Source organism: Coenobita brevimanus, chromosome 61, assembly GCF_032717465.1.
Source record: "Coenobita brevimanus isolate Jiangsu-jjx chromosome 61, ASM3271746v2, whole genome shotgun sequence".
Lineage (NCBI taxonomy): Eukaryota > Metazoa > Arthropoda > Malacostraca > Decapoda > Coenobitidae > Coenobita > Coenobita brevimanus.
Window position 1 is genome coordinate 27,259,035 of NC_137014.1, and position 23,961 is coordinate 27,282,995.

General features: G+C 44.6%; 2 protein-coding genes across 2 annotated transcripts in view; one reads left to right on the forward strand and one right to left on the reverse strand.

Moving 5' to 3' along the window:
* LOC145403625 (nuclear receptor 2C2-associated protein) overlaps positions 1 to 12,047 on the reverse strand; it is a 144,093-nt gene extending 132,046 nt beyond the window's left edge. The window contains exon 1 of the mRNA XM_080275299.1: positions 11,961 to 12,047. The gene's annotated coding sequence lies outside the window, so the exon portion shown is untranslated. The remainder of the gene's footprint in view (positions 1 to 11,960) is intronic.
* Positions 11,839 to 23,961, forward strand: part of LOC145403623 (uncharacterized) — a 124,378-nt gene continuing 112,255 nt past the window's right edge. Inside the window, exon 1 of the mRNA XM_080275298.1 lies at positions 11,839 to 11,943. Coding sequence (XP_080131424.1) covers positions 11,839 to 11,943 — 105 coding nt within the window. The remainder of the gene's footprint in view (positions 11,944 to 23,961) is intronic.

Genomic DNA, 23,961 nt, shown 5'->3' on the forward strand with positions numbered 1-23,961 from the left:
TAATGGAAGTTTGCTGGGTTCGGAGAGAGGTTTGAATGCTTTCATTCTCACTAGACTTTAACATGAGACATTTCCCCAAGAGATATTCATAACGATATAACATATTTTGTGTTGACTTGAAAATAAAGCCACTATGTATATATATATATATATATATATATATGTATATACAGTACCCTCGCGTCCAACACGGTAATATTGTCATGCAAGGGTCCCGTGTTGGACTAAAAACGTGTTGGACAAACAACAGAGCTTATGGGGAAAAATGAATTATGTCAGCAACCCTAGGAAAAGTCACCCTAAATACCTACCATATACCTATACACATGTTGGTACTACTGTAATTATAATAAATGGTGCTGTACTATGAATGATAACTAACCTTTTACGATAGTGTTAGTGGGCTTGCTGGGAGTGGAAGGTGGTATCCAAGGCTGTAGGTAATCCTACTGGGTCCCAGGAGGATGGGTGCTGGCGTCACTAGCGGGTAATGGCTGCTGCTCCTCCTCAACCTCCCTCATAAATCCTTCAAAATCACACTCAGAATCACTATCTTCGTCCACAGCCATGGAAGGTCCTACTTCTGCCTGTCCTAGCACTCTGTAAGCCTTCACTGCTGCCAGGATCTTGTCTTGGTTTTTTATTATGGTCCTCACGTTGGCTTCATTCATGTCGTAGGCCTTGGCGATGTCCACTTTCCTCTCCCCTTTCTTCTTCCTCTCAATGCTTTCTAGCTTGGTGGCCTGAGGGAGGTGCCGCCGCTTCTTGGGGTTCTCAGAAGGCTTCCTAGGCATCGTGAGCGGGGTAAAATGCAGTAACAAGGGCAGAAAATGCAGCAAGAAAAAAGCACCTTCCAATGAGAATTATGCGACTGAGTGGCGGGAGATATTTAAACAAAACATCACGTGAGAGCAGAAGCGTTTTTAACTGGGCGACATCATGATCATCTCACAATGGTGGGCGGGGGAGGCTACTTGATCAGAAGTTTTTATTGGCTGTCAGCATCACGGGAACGTCCAGAATGACCGTGTTGGACCAGGGGTGATCGTGCTAGAGGCGAACTCTGCGGATTTCACCCACTTCTCAGAGCTCTGTCCGTGTTATGCTAATGCACCCGTGTTACAGTAATTAAACCAAATTAAATCTTACTAATTATTGCTTTCCGTGCTGGACACGAATCGTGCTGGACAAACACGTGTTGGACGCGAGAGTACTGTATAAATATATATATATATATATATATATATATATATATATATATATATCGTGTAAAGTGCGTGAATATGGGTGACACAGCACGACGCACTTTATAAATTCGCACTTTGCGAAGCATAGGATCCCATGTTAAAATGGCTTTATGGGCGACACATCCTGAATTTTCGTATATTGATTCACCAATACCTACCCCTGACTAAAATGCAAAAGGAAAACTTACAATAGAAACATGCAAGAGTAATACTGTATATTTATCATGTCAATTCAAGACCTTAATAGCACTGTACAGAGGGTAGATAATGCGAATTGTTGTTGTGGTACCCAATGCCGTACCACGGAAGCTGAATCAAAACACTCAACAGCTGTTCTGCACGTGGCCTCATCCCGTGCCTCACTTTCACTCTCATCACTACTGGAGGGGTTTTGGCTCCCTTTTTTTTTTTTTTTCTTCTTCTTGAATGAATCATTCTGAATCATAACTAAATGAATTTTTGGTAATTAATCATTCTGAATGATTACTGATCGATTTTTTCATTACCAAACTGCCTCATATTTGGTAATGAAAAATACCAAATGGCAACAGTGGTGACGACTGCACCAGTGTTAATGAATGCTCTTAAAGCACAATACCGTGTGGCCAGTTTTATGGAATGCACATCTTAGTTTGGAACACATTAGGTGCTGCCTGTTGCTGCTCCAGGAAACCCTCAAAGTCTAGGTCTGACACTAGACATTACATCATCATCCTGTTGCTGTGGTCACTGCTCACACACCAGCCATACTCCACCACACATGCTCACCAGCCCCACCCTTACCCATTGCACACTACAAATTATGCTCGCGAGTTGTGAGGGAATACCATATTTGCCTCAAGTTTTCATGCCCACTGCACATTGCAAATAGCAAACACACTTTCTAAATAATTAATTATTGTAAGACCCCCGTCACACATTAGATGAGGTGCACTTTGCAAAGGCACACTTTAGGCAAGATGACTGTATACAAATTTAATTATCTTTTGTCATCCCACTATAAACATCTGCCTGCAGACATTTCCAGTGTTGCTATTGTAATTATTCGTCTCGAACTTAGAGACTGTGGTAGTGTGTAATAATGATTATAATAAAATATGAACGATTAACAGATTTTTCGTTTTTCTTTAGACAGAATGACATGGGAAGTCCTAATTATAAGATCAGCGTTTGTAACTGTCATTCCTATTGAACACTACAAACAGCGGGCAAAGAAGTATACCTTTAACTGTAAATATGTATTACATATTGCAGTAATGTAGACACACTCAGAGAACAGTGTGATACCATACAAACTACATACCACCTTTGCACTTCGGGAATATGTCGAACGCATTATGACTGGCAATTGATACTATGACATGAGCAACTCTCCAAACCCTCTCACCCCCAGCCACCTCCTTTCCACTCACAGTTACCAGACATGCGGGGTCTGGCTACTGCTTCGTGACTATTCATCGACCACCAGTGCTCCGAACAGTGGGTAATGTGGAACTTTCCCTGACTGTACCTGTCCAGGGGGCATTTTCCCAAGTCCTGGACAAACCCAATTCACAGACATGCCTTTGGCTCTATTATGTCGGATCTTGGAGGGATTACTGTATATGCACAGCACACATATACAGGAAAACCCCGATTGATGATACCCCTAGATGCAATACACAGTGATAAGGGTAGAAATACCACCCTATCCTGCCTATCGTAGGCCTACCCCCGGTTTTCTATCTATCTATTGCCAGATGCCTTAATCCCGTAAGGGATGGCCAAAAACAAATCGCTTCCATGTTGTCCCGTCCTCTGCCATTTCACTGCCCTGCTCCCAGCTCACACCCCCCTCTCTCATATACTTCTCCACTCCATCCCTCCATCTTATCCTTGGCCTCCACCTCTCTCTCCCCCCCTCCACCTCACTCACATACACTCACCTCATTAGTCTCTCACTCTCCATCCTCTCCACATGGCCAAACCATCTCCGTGTGTTTCTCCTAATGCTTCCTATCACATCCACATCCACACCACAATGATCCTTCAACTCCACATTTGTCAATCTGTCTCTCCATATGACTCCACATGTTCCTCTCAAATAACTCATTTCCACAACTCTCACTCTTGACTTTTGTCCCTCCAACAAGGTCCAAGCTTCACTTCCACATGTTAGAGTTGGTATCACAATACTGTCATGTAGTAACTTTTTCACATCCATGGTCACTTCCCTGTTTCTTATCAGTTTTCAAGGAACCAGCAACCTTTCTTCCTTGTTGTACCCTTTCAAGCACTTCACCCTCCAAACATCCATCCTTACTCATGACACTACCCAAGTACTTAAATGCACTCACATTTTCCATTTCCTCCTCATCCAACCTAACTGTACATCCACTGACTTCACCTCTCTCAAAGACCATAAGTTTACTCTTCCCTACATTCATCTTTTGATTCTGTTTCTTACATGATCTCCCAAACTCATCCACCAAGCCTTGTAGCTCCCCTTCGTCTTCATGTAACAACACAGTTTCATCTGTAGACAACAGTACAGGGAGTTTCCAAACACTGCCCTCTCTCATTAGGGCCACTCCAACATCCACTGCCCTACCTTGTATCTCTTTTATAACCCCATCCATATACAAACTGAACAACCATGGAGACATGACACATCCCTGTTTCAATCCAACCTTCAAATAAAAAAATTCACTCAGTTCACTATCCACACCTTCATACATGCTCTTCACGGCATTCGGCAACTTCCCATCTACTCTATACAGTACCCTCGCGTCCAACACAGTAATATTGTCATGCATGGGTCCCATGTTGGACCAAAAACATGTTGGACAAACAACAGAGCTTATGGGGTAAAATGAATTATGTCAGAAACCCTAGGAAAAGTCACCCTATATACCTACCATATAAATATACATATATTAGTACTGCTGTAATTATAATGAATAGTTCTGTACTATGAATGATAATTAACCTTTTAGGATAGTGTTGGTGGGCTTGTTGGGAATGGAAGGTGGTATCCGAGGCTGTAGGTAGTCCTACTGGGTCCTCGGAGGATGGCTGCTGGCATCACTAGCGGGTAATGGCTGCTGCTCCTCCTCAACCTCCCTCATAAATCCTTCGAAACTCCTCTCCCCTTTCTTCTGCCTCTCGATGAATTCTAGCTTGGTGGCCTGAGGGAGGTGCCGCCACTTCTTGGGGTTCTCAGAAGGCTTCCTAGGCATCATGAGCTGAGTCAAATGCAGTAGAAAGGGCAGAAAATGCAGCAAGAATAAAGCACCATCCAATGCGAATTATGTGACTGAGTGGCACTGTGGTGGGAGAAATTTAAACAAAACATCACGTGAGAGGAGAAGCGTTTTTCATTGGGCGACATCATGATAGCGGGCGAGGAAGGCTACTTGATCGGAAGTTCTGATTGGCTCTCAGCGTCACGGGAATGTCCAGTATGACCGTGTTGGACGAGAGGTGATCGTGCTAGAGGCAAACTCTGCGGATATCGCCCACTTCTCGGAGCTCCGTCCGTGTTATGCTTACGCACCCGTTTTACAGTACTTAAATCGTACTAATTTTTTGTTTTCCGTGCTGGACGCGAATTGTGCTGGACAAACGCGTGTTGGACGCGAGGGTACTGTATATTCTTAATACTTTCCACAATCCTTATCTATCCAGCCTGTCATATGCTTTCTCCAAAACCATGAAGGCCACATACAACTTCTTTCCCTTCTCTAAAAACTTTTCCACTAAAGATCTAGGGATGAATATCTAATCTACACAAGCTCTTCCCTTCCTAAAACCTCCCTCTTCTTCTCCAACTAATTCCCCTCTTATTTCCCTAACTCAGTCAATAAGTATCCTACCATATACTTTTCCTATTACACTAAGAAGACAAATGCCTCCATGATTACCACATACTTCTTTTTCCCCTTTTCCTTTGTACACGGGAATAATAATACCTGACTTCCAATCATCTGAGACTCTACCTTCCTCCCTTGCCAATCTGCACATCTTCCACATCCATTCTATTACTATCTCTCCCCCATGCTCCAGCATTTCACCACACACTCCATCAATTCCTGGGGCTTTCCCCATTTTAATTTTCTTCATCATTTCCACAACTTCTAGCCTACTCATTTCTTCCTCTCTTCTCACATCCATCTCCCAGTCACTTATACTCGCATTACTTTCATTCTCTATGTTTAACAATTCCTTAAAGTGTTCTCTCCGTCTACTCACTTTTTCTCCCTTCTCTACTAGTAATCTACCATTTTTATCTTTCACTCCCCAACTAACTTCTTTGACACCCTGTCTAACTCTCTCTACCTCTTTCCAGAACATTTTCTTACATTCTCTCCACTTTACACTCAAATTCCTTCCAAATTCCTCATCCACTCTCTTCTTACTCTCTCTAACTAATCTTTTCACCTCTCTCTTCCTCTCTACATACAACTCTCTCTTTCATCTCTGAACTTCTTCCATGTCCTTGTTTCTCATCCACTCATTACATACTTTCTTCTTTTATGCAACAGCCTCTCTCACCTCTTCATTCCACCAAGCTGTTCCCTGCACCCTCTTTCGTCTTCTCTTCACCCCACACACCACCTCACATGCTGCACAGATTTCTTCTGTGAATATCTTGCATACACCTTCCAGGACCCCCACCTGCTCCACTTCATATTTCCCCAATCGCTCCTCCACTTCCCTCTTCTATTCAGCCCTTTCTTCATCCTCTTGTAACCTTTTCACCGTCCTTGTATGAGATACTTCCTCCTGTCCTTTCCTTCTTCTATTTCTCCATTTCTTTTGGACACTGATTCTAACCACCACATGAGTCCACTCTCCCAACCTCTATATACTCTTGCATCCATTATACATCTTCTCATCGTATCATCCACACATATATAATCAATCATTGCCTTCTGTTCATTCAGTTCACCATCCACCCTTCTCATCACTCGCCATGTATACCTGTGGATCATTTTGTGCCAGAAGAGGGTATTGGCTATCACCAACCCCCTCCTGGCACAAGTGTCCACTAAAGCATTGCCATTCTCATCCATCTCTGCAGGCCATCCCACTCACCAACTACTCCATCCACCTTCACATTCTCTACTTCACTCATATCTTCAATCATACACACACTCTCATTCCTTTCAAAATTTTCCATTTACACTTCCACATTTGTCTGAACTCTTCTCTCACTCTGCTTGCACTATCTTGAGTTAGCGCATACACATACACGCACACAATCGCCCACATTTGTTGGTCAACTTTCAATCTTAGCCATACAATCCTTGTGCCAACTGATCCATATTCTATTATATTCTCCTTCCACAACAATACACACTCCTTCTTTTGCCCTCTCATTCTCACCTACTCCTGCACATATTCCCCATCCATATTCCCATTCATTCATACTCTCACCTCCCCATTTAGTTTCTGTTAATCCACATACATCCATTTTTGCACCCTCAAGCAGCTGGACAATCTTTCTCTTTCACCTCATCATTCGCACCCTTACACTCCATATACTGTAGATATCCGTATCATGTCCTTTGTTCGGTCCTTGATCGTCACCTTTTGGTCAGTCCTAGTCCGAGGCTTCTTGTTCGGTTTTGCCTTTTTTAATGTGTTTAAGTCACAGGTGGAGAGAACGCTATTATATAGGGTATGGATTCTCGCCCATCAGACAAGGTACAAAACAGTGTGGACAACTAGGCAACTCAACAAGGAATATTATGTGTTTGACCAGTGAACTGTTACCTAACCTCTCATGGAACATGAAACAATAATTCTAAATAAATATTAATACATTCGTAATTATGAAAACCTTAGAGAGTAAATATTTCATGCACTGATGCAAACTGTGACATCGATAAATCATATGTTTACATTCGGACTGTTCAAGGAAAAACGCTTTGAAAATACAAAGGAATTTCTAAATAAATGTTAGAAAATAAGAGAGATGGAAGTAAAGGAGCTCAGTAACCAGAACAATAGCTAAAATGACATACAGAGATGCCTTTGAAAAGGCTATCCTGATTGGATCATCAATCAATAAATCATGTGTTTACATTCAGGCTGTTCAAGGAAAAATGCCTTGAAAATACAAAGGCATTTTTAAATGAATGTTGGAAAATATGAGAGGAGAAAATAAAGAAGCTCAGCAATCAGAGAAGTAGCTAAAACGACATAAAGAGGGGTCGTTGAAAAGGCCATCCTGATCGCATCATTGATCGATAAATCATGTGTTAACATTCTGATTGTTCAAGGAAAAATGATTGAAAATACAAAGGAATTTCTAAATACAGCTACCAGAAATGGAAAAGGTATTAAAAACAGAAATCATAGTATATCACAATGTTTGTTCATGAAATGCCATTCATTATTATGAATTCATAATTCCCTTGTTCTTCAGGACCAGTTGGATGTGTTTTGACATGGAATCACTTAGATCTCTAAAGTAATCTAAGGACAGTTCTTTGCACCATACATCTGTCAGTTCAGTCTTGAGGTTGTCCAGATTGGGTGTCTTCTTCTCAGTCATGATTTTCTTCATCTTTGCCCAGCAGTTTTCTATCGGATTTAGATCAGGACTGCTGCCAGGCCAGTCAAGGACCTCAATCCGATTATCCTGAAGCCATTTTGTCAACTTTCTTGACTTGTGACATGGAGCTGAATCATGCATGAAAAAGTTGCACCCATGAACAGCAAAAAAGTTTAAAAAATGATTTTTCAGAACTTGAATATACCAGCCACCATTCATCATCAAGTTCTTAGGAAGAAAGTAGAGGCCTCCCCTTCCCATTTCACCTAAGAAACACCCTCATACCTTTACTGATTGCGAGTGCTTAACAGACGGCACCGTGTAACCAGGGTCATATCGACTATGGGAGGCAGGGCGATGAAGATTGGCAGAATGCACCTGGAACACTCAAAATGTGCTTTCATTGGAAAACCTACCTTTTTTCCACTCATCCGATGTCCAGTGTGCATACTTCTTGGCAAATTGAATGCGCTGCTTCTTCATGTGGTCAGTGAGAAGCAGTTTCTTGGCTGCAGTGTGGCTTGGAAACCCAGCTCCTTCTGCAAGTGGTGTTGGATAGTTCGAATTGAGATGTCTTGTAACATCTGAGGATGCATTCTCTTCAATTCTGCTGCTGTCAGTCAAGGATTCTTAATTACTTCCCTCTTCAGAAGCATATCTGTACTTCTGAAAGTCATCCTCTTCTTTCCACCGCCATGCTTGTGCTCTGGTATGACAACAGGCGGCAGGCCGCGCCCTGCAGCAAGAATCTTCATGACAGTCGACTTTGTGCGTCCAGCAAGTTCACTAATCGTGTTGACAGGGACATTATCCTGCCTCCATGCAATGATACAGGCCCTCTCATCCCTTAAGCAGTACTTTCCAGGTATGACAACTCACCTCTAGGAAAATAACAGGACAAACTGTAATGCATACGAAAAAAGAGGGAGGTGCAGGCTCGGAGCGAGGGGAACATATACTCCCACTCTTGCTTCTGGGCAAGCACTAACATGCTGAGTGTTTCACCACCTCCTGCCATCACCAGAGAAGTTGCCAGTTACTTCTTGCCTCCCAAAATTCTCTTGGTAGAGGTGGAAACACAAAGCAAAGTCAGACAACTCTCCCATAGCAATTCTGAGTGTAGGTCCTAGGTCACTTTGTGGTGGGTGTAAATGCTGGCAAATAAGACAGAAGAAAATAAAGGTGCTCAGCAACCAGAACAGTAGCTAAAATAACATAAAGAGGGGCCTTTGAAAAGGCTATCCCGATCTCATCATCAAACGATAAATCATGTGTTTACATTCGGGCTCTTCAAGTGAAAATGCTTTGAAAATACAAAAGAATTTCTAAATAAATGTTGGAAAAGATAAAAGAAAATAAAGGAGCTGAGCAACCAGAGAAGTAGCTAAAACGACGCATCCCCATACATGTTAAATGTACCCTAAGATACGATACCCCGCCTAGCAATGGGTTTTTACTTAACCAATTGCATCGTTAAACCAGCGTATGCCTGTAATGTGAGGCACTTAGAATCACAAAGTACTAAATGTCATCATATCCGAAAAAGAGTTAAGTACACCATTGTCTTCTCCAGTCATCCCTCTATCCAGAGTGCAAGCCAGGGATACAAAATGAATGCCTCAATAAGGTCGAAAATCCCACATAAAGAAGTTAACTTTTTCTTTCCTTATGCATCCCTGCCTGTAGCTACACCTACATCTCTAAACCAGAACATATCAAGTGGGTCGCCTCTTAGACAAGCAGAACTTTCAGCCAATGATGGCAAGCAAGGCAAAGCGCTTACTGCCAGCAAGCGCTTCTAGGCCCATGGGAGCACGGGAGACATGCCCTTCTGGCCAATCAGCATCCATGATTCCTTTTTGGCTCGCAGTCAGTTTACACTTGCTCGTGGCCACATGATTTATCTGAGTGTTCGTTTTTTGCTCAAATAACCTATGTTAAACAACCGACATGAGTGAGTTTAGCAGCGAGTGATGACGGAGATATGGTAGACCAAGTGAGAGGCAGGAAGAGAGTGAGACAGCCCAAAAACTGGAAAACAACTGCGGCGAAAGTGAAGAGGAGCTCCAGCAATGAGTATGTCAGCCGCCATTATTAATGTCATCATTATTTGCATGTGTGCCTATTGCTGCCTATATGTGGATGTGTAGATACCTGTATGTGTCAGTGAGTTTGTGAGCATGAGTTTGCAACATAATTTTGTAGGCGTGTGTGTGTGTGTGTGTGTGTGTGTGTGTGTGAAAGTGTAGTGCATACTGTGTATGTGAAATAAAATCTAATGTGTCTCTCTTTTTCATGTGAATCATAGGATTTTACAGCTGAGACCTTGGACTACATTTAGAAACACAAAGCAATGCAATATCTGTCTCAGTTCCTGTGATATGTGTTAAAAGTTGCCAGACTTTGGAGGCATTTTTCTCGGTTTTTAAAAAACAGTCCTGGAACGTTAGGATTCAAAGTGCTTCATGTGTACTTTTGAGTATAATTATTGCTTTGGTTACCTAAAGAAATTACCTGTCACTATACAGTATATGCACACCATATATATATATATATATATATATATATATATATATATATATATATTTCATATATTTTATATATGTACTTTTATGCTTAATTACTGCTTTCAGTACCTACAGAAGTTACCTGTCACTATACAGCATATCCATAGCAACTATATATACAGTAAAATATGTACTATTGAGCTTAATTAATGCTTTGGTTACCTACAGAATTTACCTGTCACTAATGAGTATATGCACAGCATATATACCAGTACAATATATACTTTTAAGCTTATTTCTTTGGTTGCCTAGAGAAATAACCTGTCACTATACAGTATATGTACAGCATATATATAATATGCACTTTTGAGCTTAATTACTGCTTTGCTTACTTACAGAAATTGTCACTATACCATACAGTATATGCACAGCATTATATAAAATATGCACATAACCAGTAACTAATTATTATTATTGCAGCCTAAGCATTAACAGAATTATGGAAGAACACAAGCTTTCACTGACTAACCTAGCTTTGTTTTATGACTGAGCAGAACACAAGGGTGGATCCACTTTCCTTTTCCTGAGTAATGGGGGTTTGGCATCCACTTTCTCTTAGCCAGCTAAGTAATGTCTGTCAATCATGGATGATTTGAATGACATTTGTAAAGCAAAACCAAATATGATGGCCAGTAAAAGATGCAGTCTGTGTATGTAAAGTACTATAATCCTAAACTGTGTGATAAAGAAGGGGTGTTGCCCGGACAGCTTGGCCAACACTCCTGGTTCTGCCCATAGAACAGTACCAGTATAAGAAACAGAAAATGTCATAATAGGATACTGGGCTCAAAATTATATCTTGTGATCAAAATTATCATTCATTGTCTATATTTCTGCAGATGGATTATGTACAAGGAAACTGTAAAAGAAGTGCTTGCAAAATACATAGTATTAATATGTACCATATCTCTTAACCAACACTGAGAATGCAATTTCATTCCATTATCTTGCATTAATAACTTGCCACAATAGAGATGTCACAACTGATTACTGGTTTCACATATTATGTATATTCACCCTAGTATCATTCTCAACAAGTAAAAACTACTTGAGCTCAGTTCACAAGGTTACAACTTAGCTACTGAACACTAATCTTTGTAACCATACTCTACATAACTGTCTACAACCTATAAGATGTAAATAATTTATTGATCACTTTAAATGTTTGGATGTCCTCTGAAATGAGCAATGACTTCCCGAGGAAAAGCCGATAACAAGTAGGTTACATCTCAGTTGAGTTAGAAATCAACACACACGCGTCCTTTTCCCTTCATGTGTTCCAGCAGCCACTGAATTTCAAAATCAAAGCTTGCTTATTATGCTGACGTGCCGCCAGCATCGACAGAAATACTCAACTAGATTCCTTTGGTTCGGACTCATTATCAGTTTTATCGTTCATCAAGAACCCTCCCAGTACTGCTTCGTGGTGCAGAGTGCCAGCCATCCGGACGCAGTGCCTTACCAGGGATCAATACAGCTCGCGATGTCAGACGACGCACCGCAACCCCAGACCAATTTCTTCGAGTCCACCTCACGATCTTTCGCTAAACTCACCCACTTCATAGATAATAACATCAGGATTATTCAGGTATGTTTATTTCTTACCTTTTTAACGCAGAGCTTCTTCTGTATTCAGAATAGTTGCAGCAGGCAACCGAGCGGTCCCACCGTCGGCCGTTGCTGTCAGCTGGTGCCCGCTGTCCAGAATGATGTGACCACTTTTACGCCTGCCCACTTATATTTGTTAAGAAGCAGAAGGAAAGAAAGACATTTTATGCCCTTTTTCCATCGAAAACAATTATATTTGTTTAAGATACATTAATCATTGTTTAAGTTTATCCTATATCCAATGGAATTTACGTTAGTTCTTCGCTTGATACTTGTGTCGTCATGGCAACGTAATCGATCGATAAGAGGGAGGTACACAACTGTCGAGACACCTGCGAGTTCCCAACCCCCTTTCGAAATAGGGTGCTTACTGGTTTTCGCCATTTAAATTGGTATTCTGCACACGAAGGTTTTTCATCAGATACAAAATATCATTCCAGTATATGTTTATACAACATAATGTATTATACGGGGATAGAGTGAACTCAGTGATAAAGTTGAGAATTCCTTGTAATGGATCCAGATAATCGCAGCAATGAAGCAAATTAGATGCGACTTCGTAGATACCAGGCGTATCCTAATCCCTGTCTTGTACTCTGAGTAATAATATGGCCCTTTTGCAGTACCTGTCCTGCATAAAAAGCTTAGTATATTAGAAAATCTTAATCCCGTCAATCTGGCAGTGTAATGCTAGGTGTTTTAGGGTCGGCTTCCCGTCCCTCTAACGCCTAGTGTGTAGCTGGGCAGATGTCACAAATACAGTTATGCTGAACAATTGTAATTCTAAGGCTTAGATATCGGGTGTCAGTATCGCGCAGGAGACTACTTAGGACACGATCGGGTAAGGTGAATAGCACTTAGGGCAGGGAAACTGTAATGCTAAGTGTTTTAGTTTCGGCTTACCATTCCTTAAACGCCTAACGTGTAGCGCGGCTCTCTTTCGAGATCGGGGCTTAGAAAGAGAGAGGCAGGACACAAAAACTCCAGGCAATAACCTTACTCGTGCATTACTCAGACAGGGGAATCAGCAGATATTACAGACACGATATACTGGGCGATTTTAAACTCTTATAACTAGATAGGGTTAATAGTATTGTAATGCTGTGTTTTTAAGGCGACTTCTCGTCGTAAAAACACTAGCTACTGAAGCGGGGTCCTATTTCTAAACCGGAAGTAAAGCACTAACAAAGGAACAAGACATAAAAACCAGGCAGTATACCTTAACACATCTATTACCTTAATCCTACTCGTAACAATACACATAGAATGATATTTAAGATACAGGGACACAGAGATACAGAGTTAACACTTGGCTCCACAGAGCAATCATATACACTACAATGTTCACACAGGGAGATTGTGAATTATCTATAATATGGTTTACACGTCACTTGGAGGCAGGATATAAATAGGATTGTTCACCTTAGGAATAAACAAGGTTGGGAGTCTGGTTTGGGAATATTACTATAAAAGAGGTAGGGTGCGGACAGCGACACTCGACTCTGTCACCTTGTCACGGAGACACGTACACTTAGCTTTGGGGACTTTGATGGATGGTCGTGGAGTGTACAGACGTGTTTCTCTGGCTCTCCTCTAGCTGCAGGGTTGCCTCACCGGCTTTAGCTTTTTCTTTTTCGCCACTAGGGCGTTTTTCAATAAAGTTAGGTTAGCTAGTACTAATTCTCCTCCCAGCCCTTTAGAGATATAGTAAGTGTCTATATCTGTTTCCTGAGATTGCCTTTGCTTACTCACCTCTGGAGTGTACCCCCCACTGATCGCTCTGGGGTGTGAGTTACACACGGGCGCGTCCTCCCGAGAGTGGTTTGAGAGGGTAATCTCAGACTAGGTGTTTTTTCCCCGGGCAAATTCTCCCTTGGTTGTTTTTTCTCTTTCTTCCCACTTCCCCCGTAAGAAAGTGGTAATATGGCGGACGCCACTGCTGCCTCCACTCCCCTTCAGGGAGGTAGTCCTGACCGACCCCCGACTGTCTCACGGACTGACTACCCCAGACTGAACGGCCCCAGACACGTACCCGCCTTGACATTAATGTACAAAACGCCGAGTTTGTTTTAATTCATGCGGTTGGTTCCACTCCCCTGTCCAGCCTCAATCCCTTCATTATCAAGAAGGTGATTGATGGATGTGCAGGAGAGGTGGAACAGGTAAAAAAACTTGCTAGCGGAGATCTCCTAGTAAAGACTGCAAATTCGTCCCAGGTTAAGGATTTGATGAAGATGAGCAAATTCCATTGCTATGATGTTGTGCCAACGATCCCTCACTCCATGAATTCCTGCAAGGGAGTCATCACTTGCAGGGACCTCATGGCCATGGAAGAGGACGACATCGTACATGAACTTGCTCATGAAGATGTAATTGAAGCCCGTTTCATCACGAGATTTTCCGAGGGCAGGAGGACGAAAACGGCAACTGTTATATTGACTTTCGGTAAAGTGACTCTCCCAACCCATATCAAAGTGGGGTATGAAATTGTTAACGTAAGGACATACATCCCTAACCCACTTCGTTGTTTACGATGTCAGTTATATGGACACCATGAAAAGTCTTGTCGGGCTTCTCAATCAGTCTGTGGCAAGTGCGCAACACAAGGACATGATGCTGACCATTGCACATCGGAGGGTGTCAGCTGCTTTCACTGCAAGGGTGCTCACTTCACTTCCTCTAGGGATTGTCCCAAGTGGAAGGAGGAGAAAGAGGTCTGTGCGGTGAAGGCGACTGAGGGCATCTCTTTCTACGAAGCAAGGAAAAAGGTGAAGGAGTTGCATGCAACTCCCACACCAAGATGGTCTATGCTTCGGCAGTGATGTCCCGCCCTGTGATGTGCACTGTGGAGACGCAGACTGATCTCGTGCTTGTTAATCAAGTCACTCACTCTACCTCCACCTCCACCTCTAAACCTCCTGTACGATCCAACTCTCTAACTGACCTCCCTAAAGCTTCATCATACTCACAGGCCGCTGCTGCTTCTCAGTCAGTCAAGCCTAAATCGAAGCCTGACAAGACTGTAAAACATAACTTCACCACCCTTTCAAAGCCACGTCCTCATGTCCTCCCTGCTCCTAGCCCAGCGAGGGAGAGGAAGAATAGCTCTTCCTCGGTGGAATCTGGGAGCCTTGTTATTGACCAAAATATGGAGGTTTCCGTCAGCAAGCACCGGGAAAGGTCCCCCAGTAGCCACTCGCCTGGTCGCGGGGGCATAAAAAACTAAACACACTGGCCCCCCCGTAAATCTTAAACCGCCGCATTCACTATACTACAGTGGAATTGTAGAAGTATTGGGAATAAGTTACACAATATAGCAATCTTGCTTTCTATACACAGGCCAGACGTTGTTTGTTTACAGGAGACGCGCCTGGAGGATCACCCTGATCCTCCACAGTTCAAAGCTACTACCACTCGTATAGAAGATATGAAGGTCACGGAGTAGCCATATACACACATAAATCACACCCACAAACGGAAGTGATTCTAAATTCTACTCTGGAAGCTGTCGCGTGCAGAGTAAAATTTAATAACACGTATCTGTCTATTTGCTCTCTGTACTGTCCTCCACATGGCCCCATTGATAGTGATGCTTTAAATTCACTAGTTGAACATCTCCCTAGAATAAGTTAGTGTTGGGCGATTTTAACGACCATCACTATCAATGGGGTAGCTTGAGGATCGAGGGTCGGGGGGAGCGAGTAGCCGGCCTAATTCTACAGTCCAGCCTCTGTCTTCTGAACGATGGTAGGCGACTCGTGTAGATGATCGTACTGGTAACTTTTCGGCCATTGACTTATCTTTGGCCTCCCTGGTATACATCAAGATCTCTCATGGGACCCTTACGACGACTCCTTGGGAAGTGATCATTTACCCATCTGTCTTTCTTATACACGCGACATCATTTCGGACCCTCCACCTCCAAAATTTAACTATAAGAAAGCAGATTGGGGATCCTTCTCAAGGATCGCCAATTTAGATATATCTGGGGAGACCATGGATGTTAAGGTCGAAAATATAACTACTTCCATATTACACGCAGCTGAGGCTGCTATTCCCAAGACTTCTACAGTTCATGCGAGAGCATAGAGCACATTAATTGGACGCCGGATTGCCGACAAGCATTAAGAAAACGCAAGAGGAGATACAGGATTTTTGATAGTCAGCCCACTGAGAAAAATTTTATTGCATACAAACAAGCACGGGCTGAGGCAAGGAGAATAATAAGAAGGGCCAAACGTAACTCCTGGCAGTCCTTTGTGTCCACGGTGACTCGTACAACACCATTACGTAAAGTCTGGTCCACTATAAGAATATTAAATAATAAAGGCCCATATTTCCCCATTACCACCTTGCAAGTAAATAATAACATATATGGCAGGCCCGTGGACGTTGCTAACATCTCGCCAGGAGTTTTTCTCATGTAAGTAGCTCAGCCAATTATGACCAGCGTTTCCAACATCATAAACGCACGGCTGAGCTACAGATATTAGACTTTGCCACAGAAGACGTAGACTCCCCGTGCAACCAAGAGTTTACGCTAGATGAACTGCTCCTTGCCCTTAAATCCTGTAAAGACACCAGCCTTGGACCAGACATCATCACGTACGGTATGATCCAGCATCTTAATCAGGACAACCTGATTAAGATGTTAGCGTTGTACAATGAGATTTGGGCGTCTCGAACGTTCCCAAACTCATGGCACTTTGCGCACGTCATACCGATACCCAAAGAGGCTGGTCGTCTTATGAATCCCACTTCATTTCGTCCTATTGTGTTGACTTCTTGTCTATGTAAGGTCATGGAACGTATGGTTAACAATAGGCTTCTTTTTGTTTTAGAGTCGAAGAATTTGTTAAATGATCAACAATGTGGCTTCCGTAAATACAGAAGTTCACTAGATCATTTAATGAATTTGGAGCATTGTATTGCAGAGGCATTTGCCAATAAAGAATTCATGATAGGGGTGTTCTTGGACATCCATAAAGCCTATGACATGACATGGCGACACGGTATACTAATGAAGCTCTATGCTTATGGTTTATAGGAAATTTACCTGTTTTTATTTCAAATTTCTTAAGGGACAGAACTTTCTCTGTCAAATTGCCCCGTAACGTAACATCGGATATATTTATCCAGGAAAACGGGGTGCCACAGGGAAGTGTGCTTAGTCCTACTTTATTTAGTATTATGATCAATGATATTCTGTCATCAGCTCCCATCCCGAGGAATCTTAAATACTCACTCTATGCTGACGATTGTGCAATATGGCACTCTTCCCGTAATGCACAATTTTCGGCTGGGCGGATTCAAGCAGCCCTTGACTCCGTCCACCAATGGGCCTTGCAGTGGGGATTTAAGTTTTCCGTACGTAAGTGTGCCGCTATAGTTTTCACTAATCGTAACGTACCTAATTTGTGCTTAACTTTGGATAATCAGGCGGTACCTTTTCAAAATTCTGTAAAATTTTTAGGAATACATTTTGATCGTAGAATGAATTTTAAACTTCACGTTAATACTTTGCTTGCTCGTTGTGATAAACCGTTAAGTGTCCTCAAGTACCTAGCGGGTACTACCTGGGGTGCCGACAGAAAATCTTTATTAATGGTGTATAAGTCCCTTATTCGATCGAAGCTAGACTATGGCGCACAGGTGTATGGCTCGGCATCCGATGCCACGCTGAAAGGATTGGATGTGTTACAGAATAAATGTTTGCGAATGTGTCTTGGAGCTGTCCGGTGTACCCGTGTAGCTCGTATGGAAGTGGAGGCGAATGTGCCTCCCCTCCGTATTCGCCGTGACCACCTGGCCTTGTCCTATGGTGTAAGGACATTAAGAAAATGTAATATCGGCAATGTGGCCTGTACCCCCCTGCGTCAATACCATCACCTTCTGCGGGGGGTGCGTCGGCCACTTGCCGCTCGCCTCCACTTACTGACTCAGGAGCTTGATGTGGACCTCAGTGACTGTGACAAGTTGGTGCTTAAAAATATAGCGCCTTGGGAGCCACCCGGCTTTACAGTCGATGTTACATGGCTCCCAGCACCAAAGGCCAAGGCGCCGGAGGCGAGGTCCACCACTTGTTTCGTAAGATCATTGTTCGTCACTTGGGGTCCCATCAATTGTACACCGACGGCTCAAGTCGAGTGAATGTGTGGGTGCAAGTGTGTGGTCGACTGAATGTGCCCTCAGGTATCGGTTGCCGACTCATACATCTGTGTTTACTTCAGAACTTTTTGCTATTGACAAAGCCATAGACTATGCTCTCAATTCTAGACATGACTCATTTGTCATATTTTCAGATTCAAAATCAGCCCTTCAGGCAATTGCATCTTGCACTACGGACTCTCATGAGATCCAGGGCCGCATCGTTAATAAGTTGCATTCATGCAACAAGTCATTCACGCTGATCTGGGTGCCTGGTCATTGTCGTATCTACGGCAATGAGCAGGCTGAGCTGACTGCAAAGTCGGCTGTGGAGCTCGAGGAGACTTAGGGACGTTCCTCGTGATCTACGGTCGAGTCTCTCTCTCGGAAAGAAATCAATAAATCTTCTGTGGCAAGGTCAGTGGACCAGACTAAATATTCCAACTTGTAAGCCGTACCTGGGCGACTGGGACACTGCCAACCGTCCCAGTCGCCTAGAAGAAAAAAAGTGTTGGCACGGCTAAACTGAATGCCACCGTTTTAACCCACATAAAACCTTATATGGAAAGAGCGCTTCCCACCGCACTGTGACATCTGTAGTGCGGTGTTATCTATTAGTCATATCATCCTGCGCTGTCGGCGATTTATTCGTGAACGCGCTTCAGTTATAAATTACTGCGGCGCAGTAGACGTCCCCTTCACCCTTTCAACCATCCTGGGTGATGGGGACATTGTTATGACTGATAAATTGATGGCTTTCTTGAGAGATACCGGACTGATCAGAGTGATGTGACTCTTTTTACTGAGTGGTTATGGTTTTTATGAACAGTAAATATGTATATATTGTAATATTAATTAGGGTTGACAGTTGACATATTTTAAATAGTTCCTCCTCCCACCGATCTATTTCTAATATAGATGTCCCCTACATTAAGCCAAATTCCTTGCCTGACAGTCACCAGCTGATGAGTGCACGTGAGCAATATAGTAAGGTATTGGGCACTTGCAGTCGATTGTAGTCTGCTGGGCGAGGGTCGTCATATTTTGTATAATTTATGTAAATACAGTATATTATCTTGCTTAAGTTATTCTAATTAGGGACGACAGCTGACGTATATGGAAATGTTCCTGACTCGTCTGGTTCCCTTTCATATATTGATGTCCTCTATATTAGGTTGTGCCTCGACTGACAGTCATCAGGTGATGAGTGCAGGTATGTAATGTAGAAAAGCATTACATATCTGCAGTCGATGGTGTTCTCTTGGTCAGGCTTTTTGAACATTAGTGCAGGTCTAGTTATTTGTCTCTTAGGATTTAGTATAGGTTAGCGATTTGTCTGTTAGGTGGTTAGTTTTAGGGTCTTTAGATTAGGTATTTTGTTTATAAGTAATATAAGGTTAAAAATATAAAAAATAAATAAAAATAATAAAAATAAAACTACAAAAAAATAATAAAATAAAAATTATTATATATATATGTACGTGTGCATGAAAGTGTGTATGTTCATATGCATGGATGTGTGTATGTATGTATGTATGTATATATATATGTTTGTATATATATGTATATATGTGTCAATATATATACATATATATATATTTGCCTTAATGACCAGAGGCTTCGGCCTCAATGGTCGATAGGCAAAAAATTTAAAAAAAAAAAAAAAAAAAAAAACTTAGCTTTTGACTAAGCCCGCTCCCTTACCTCAGATGTTCACAGAAAACTCTCTGACTCTCTTATATGGGGAGGGACTAGGATAATTCACGAAGTTCACTTTCTGCCCTGTTAACACTGAGTTCTGATGGGCCACTATTGACTACGGTTTCTTACGGACCAAGGGGGAGAGGCGCCGTCAGGACTGGGCTGCGGCAGCGTCTCCTACGGGGCTCCGACAGGAACAAGGAACTCCCGGGTGTAGGCGGTAAGCCCAATATCGGGCCTTGCCACCACTCTAGCGTCTCCTCCGGGGCTATATTCCCGGGGGGGTGAAGAAAGGCCTCCCCGAAGGGAAAGAGGCGAGAGGAGGACTCACGTTGCCCGTGTCCTCTCGAGTGTTTCTGGAGGCCAGAGCCTGGGGTCGCCTTCCCCTGTCACACACTCTGGCTGAAGCCGTGTACTTCCCCGGCGTACGGGGGACACCTGTCGGACATACGGGGTCGTCCTTGCGCCGTGGCTGAGGGTCGCTGGCGGGGTGTAGTTCCCGTAATACAAGGCAAGTCGGAGTGAGGGGCACAGAGGCCACACTCCCTCCAATACGGATTGAGTTGCTTCCGTAATTGGGAAGTGCTACACGTACGGTAGCAGGGGCTTTTTACCCTGATCCGTACTCTGGCCGCAGCCGGTAGCTGATCTGTCCTAGCAGGAACATCTGCCGGGCGAACGGGGTCGCCCTCACGCCACGGCTTAGTGCCGACGATGGGATGTTGCTCCTGAAGGGGAGAACAGCAAGAGAGAGATGAGCTGGGGCAACTCTCTCTTTCTGGTGTGTTCAGGCCGGAGCCTGGGGTCGCTTTCCCCTTCACACCCTGTATCAGGCCGTAGCCTTGGGCCTCTTGCCCTTGGGCCTCCTGCCCTAGAGGGTGTAACAAAGCCGTCAATACGGTGCTACCTGGGACTGATTCTGCTTCAGTCCCACCCCTCTTCTGTCGATCACTGCTCCGCCCGCAATGTAGTTTACTTCCCCTGATCACCTGGGGTTGGGGCACTTGCGGGGAATAAGGACTTAGGACCGTAATGTCCTGATGACCCTCTTGACTGAGGTCACTAAACTCACCGGTGTGTTGTCCTGGGGTGGTGGTGGGGTGGCGGTCCGGTGGTGGTGTGGGGGGTGGTGAGGTGGGAGGTCCGGCAGCGGGCACGGCGGGCATTTTACCATCCTCTGCGTTGTTGAAGTCACGACCCCGTGACTGGAGGTGGTAGGTGGTGGAGGTGGATGTCTGGTGGGCCGGGGTAAGGTGTTGGGTGAGGCTGACCCAGTGGGTGGCGAAGGTGTTGGGCTCCTGATGAGGGTTGAGTGTGAGGTGGAGGGAGGACGGATGGTTGGTCCGGCGTAGGAGCTGGAGCAGGTGGTGGGTGCCCCTGATTCTGGACTGTGGGCGGTTGTAGGGTTTTCAGTGCACTTTCGTCACCTTCATCTCGGAGAATGGTGCCTGGTGGAGAGATGAAATTTGAATGCTGGAGAGTGACAGGAGATTGGTGGTTTTATTGGGACTAATTTGGTGGGAGGAGCGTTGTCCTTTGGGGAATTGGGAATTGGGAAAATTCCATCGTGCTTGGTGGAGGGGGAGGGTTATGGGGGAGGTTTTTGGGGGGGTATGTGGAGGGGGTGGGTGTTGGGATGGGTGTGCGATGGGTGGAGGTGTTGGGGTGTACCTCGCGGGTGGGCGTGAGAAGCGTCCTGATCTGGTGGTGGTAGTAGTGATGGTGGGTGTGGGTGGCGATGGTGGTTGTGCGCATGGTGGTGGTGAGGGTGTGCGGAGGGGCGATGGCTGGGGGTGCGGTGTGGCGCGTATAATGAGAGTGGTCATGGGGGAGGGTGGTGGTGGGTGTGGAGGTGATGGGGTGGTGAGTGGTGCGGTTTTCGGGGGGGGGGGCGGTGGTGGTGGTGTGGGCGGCATGGGCGGAGTGGGTTGGGAGGTGGTGGGTGGATAGGTGTTATGTAGGTGAGTTGTAAGTTGTGAAGGGGTGGTGGTTTCGGCCTGTGGTGGTGGTGTGTCGGGGGGTGGGCTGGTTGTTGGTGAGTTTGAGAGAGGGGGTGAGAAGGAGTAGGAGTCTGGGGGGTAATTCTGAGAAAGGTCGGGGTGGACAGGTGTGCGGGCAGGGGTGCAGATAGGCCTTGCGTGGGGGTGGTCAGTGTCGTGTGGGTGGAAGGGCCGCACGTGGCGATTCCTGTATGTGCGGTGCTGTCCCTGTTGATCTATAATGACTTGGTATGGGCTGGGTACTCGAACAATTTTGTAAGGTCAGTTGAATCGGGGGGAGGTTTTGGATGGGGTAGGTAGGTTTGCGACAACTACGGATTGACCAGGTTTGTATGGGTTGGAGTGGGTTATGTCGGGTGCTAGGTCTTGTGAATGTAGATGGTGGAGGCGGCGTTTGAGGTGGTGGAGAGGGTCGGTAGTGGAGGGTGGGGTGGGTGGCTGTAGGTGGTGGCGGAGTGGTAGGAGTAGGGGCGATTCCCCGAAAACTCTTTCATGTGGAGTTATTCCGTCTTCTCGTGGGCATGTATTTAAACCCCATTGGATGATCTTGACGTGGGCAGGCCAGTCTTCGTTTCCTGTTTGCATAATGCGTGTGCGGACCTGGTTCATAAGGGAGCGATGGCTTCTCTCGCAGATGCTGTTACCCTGGGGCCAGTAGGGGGATGAGTGGGAGATGTGGTATCCGAATGTGTTTGCCAGTTCTTCCCAGACATTTCCTATAAATTCTGGAGCATTATCTGAGTGCAGTGCTTGGGGAATACCAAAATAAGGGAATACATGTTGGGTGAGGGCATCGGCAACTGATACTGCACTGTGATCTTTGGCGGGGCATGCGATGATAAACTTTGAATATACATCCACGAAGGTGATTATGTACTTGTAGTCTGCTTTGGGTGTGAGAGGGCCGATGACGTCTAAGGAAAGTAGTTGCCATGGTTTTTGTGCTGTTAATTTTCCTGTAGGGCCTGCTGTTTGGGTGATGTCCTTTCCTAAAGCACAGGCTCGACATGATTGTATAATGTTCTTGGCGATGGTGGATGGATTAGGGGTCCAGTACATGTTGGTAAAGACTTGTAGCAGTTTCTTTGTACCCAGGTGGATGCCGTTATGGGCATGGAGGTGGAGCATGGTGTCGTGGGCAGTGGTGGGGCTTAGGACGATGTGTCCATTTGGGTCGAACAGGTGTTCGCTGTGTGGGTGGAGTTTAGCGAATGTGTTCGGTGGGATCCAGGTAGGGCGTTGTTTTTTTGTGCCACATTTGGACCAGGTCTGGCTCTGTCGAGATTGCGTTGATTGGAAGACGGGACAGGGCATCAGCGTTTGTGTGGAGTTTGCCTGGTCGGTATGAGATTTCGAAATCATACTCTTCGAGTGTCTCTCACCACCGTATCAGTTGCGCGTTGGTGGTGTTTGATTGCCGTAGCCATTGCAGGGATTGGTGGTCTGTAACGACTATCACATGGGTGCCTGAGATGTAGGAACGGAAGTATTCTAGGGACCAGATGATCCCCAGGCACTTGCGTTTGGTGGCCACATAGTTCCGTTCTGCAGGATTCAGGGTACGGCTGGCACAAGTGATGATGTGCTCCCGCCCATCTTGTACTTGTGCAAGGACAGCCCCTATGGCGATGAGCGATACGTCAGTATACAGGCGGAATGGGAGGTTGTAGTCTGGGAAAGCGACTACTGGGGCAGAGGTTAACTTGGACTTGAGGGTGGTAAATGCAGTTTTCCTTGGTTCGGTCCAAATGAACGGCTCGCCCTTTTTTGTTAGGTCGTTTAGGGGTTTGGTGATATCAGCAAATCCTTTGACAAACCGCCTGTAGTATGATGTTAAGCCTAGGAAGGCTCTAGTTTCATGTACGTCACGAGGTAGGGGAATGTCGGCGATGGCACGTAGTTTATCTGGGTCTGGTGAGATGCCTTCAGCATTAATTAGGTGTCCAAGGAACGAAACAGATCTCTCGGCCAAGACGCACTTTGTTGGTTTTAATTTTAGCCCTGCTTGGCGTATGCGGTGGAACACTTGTTTGAGGCGGTGGAGGTGGTCGGCCCAGGTACGACTGAAGACGATGACGTCGTCGAGATACGCCAAACAAGTCTCCCAGGTTAGTCCACTGAGAACTGACTCCATCAGAAGGGAGAATGTG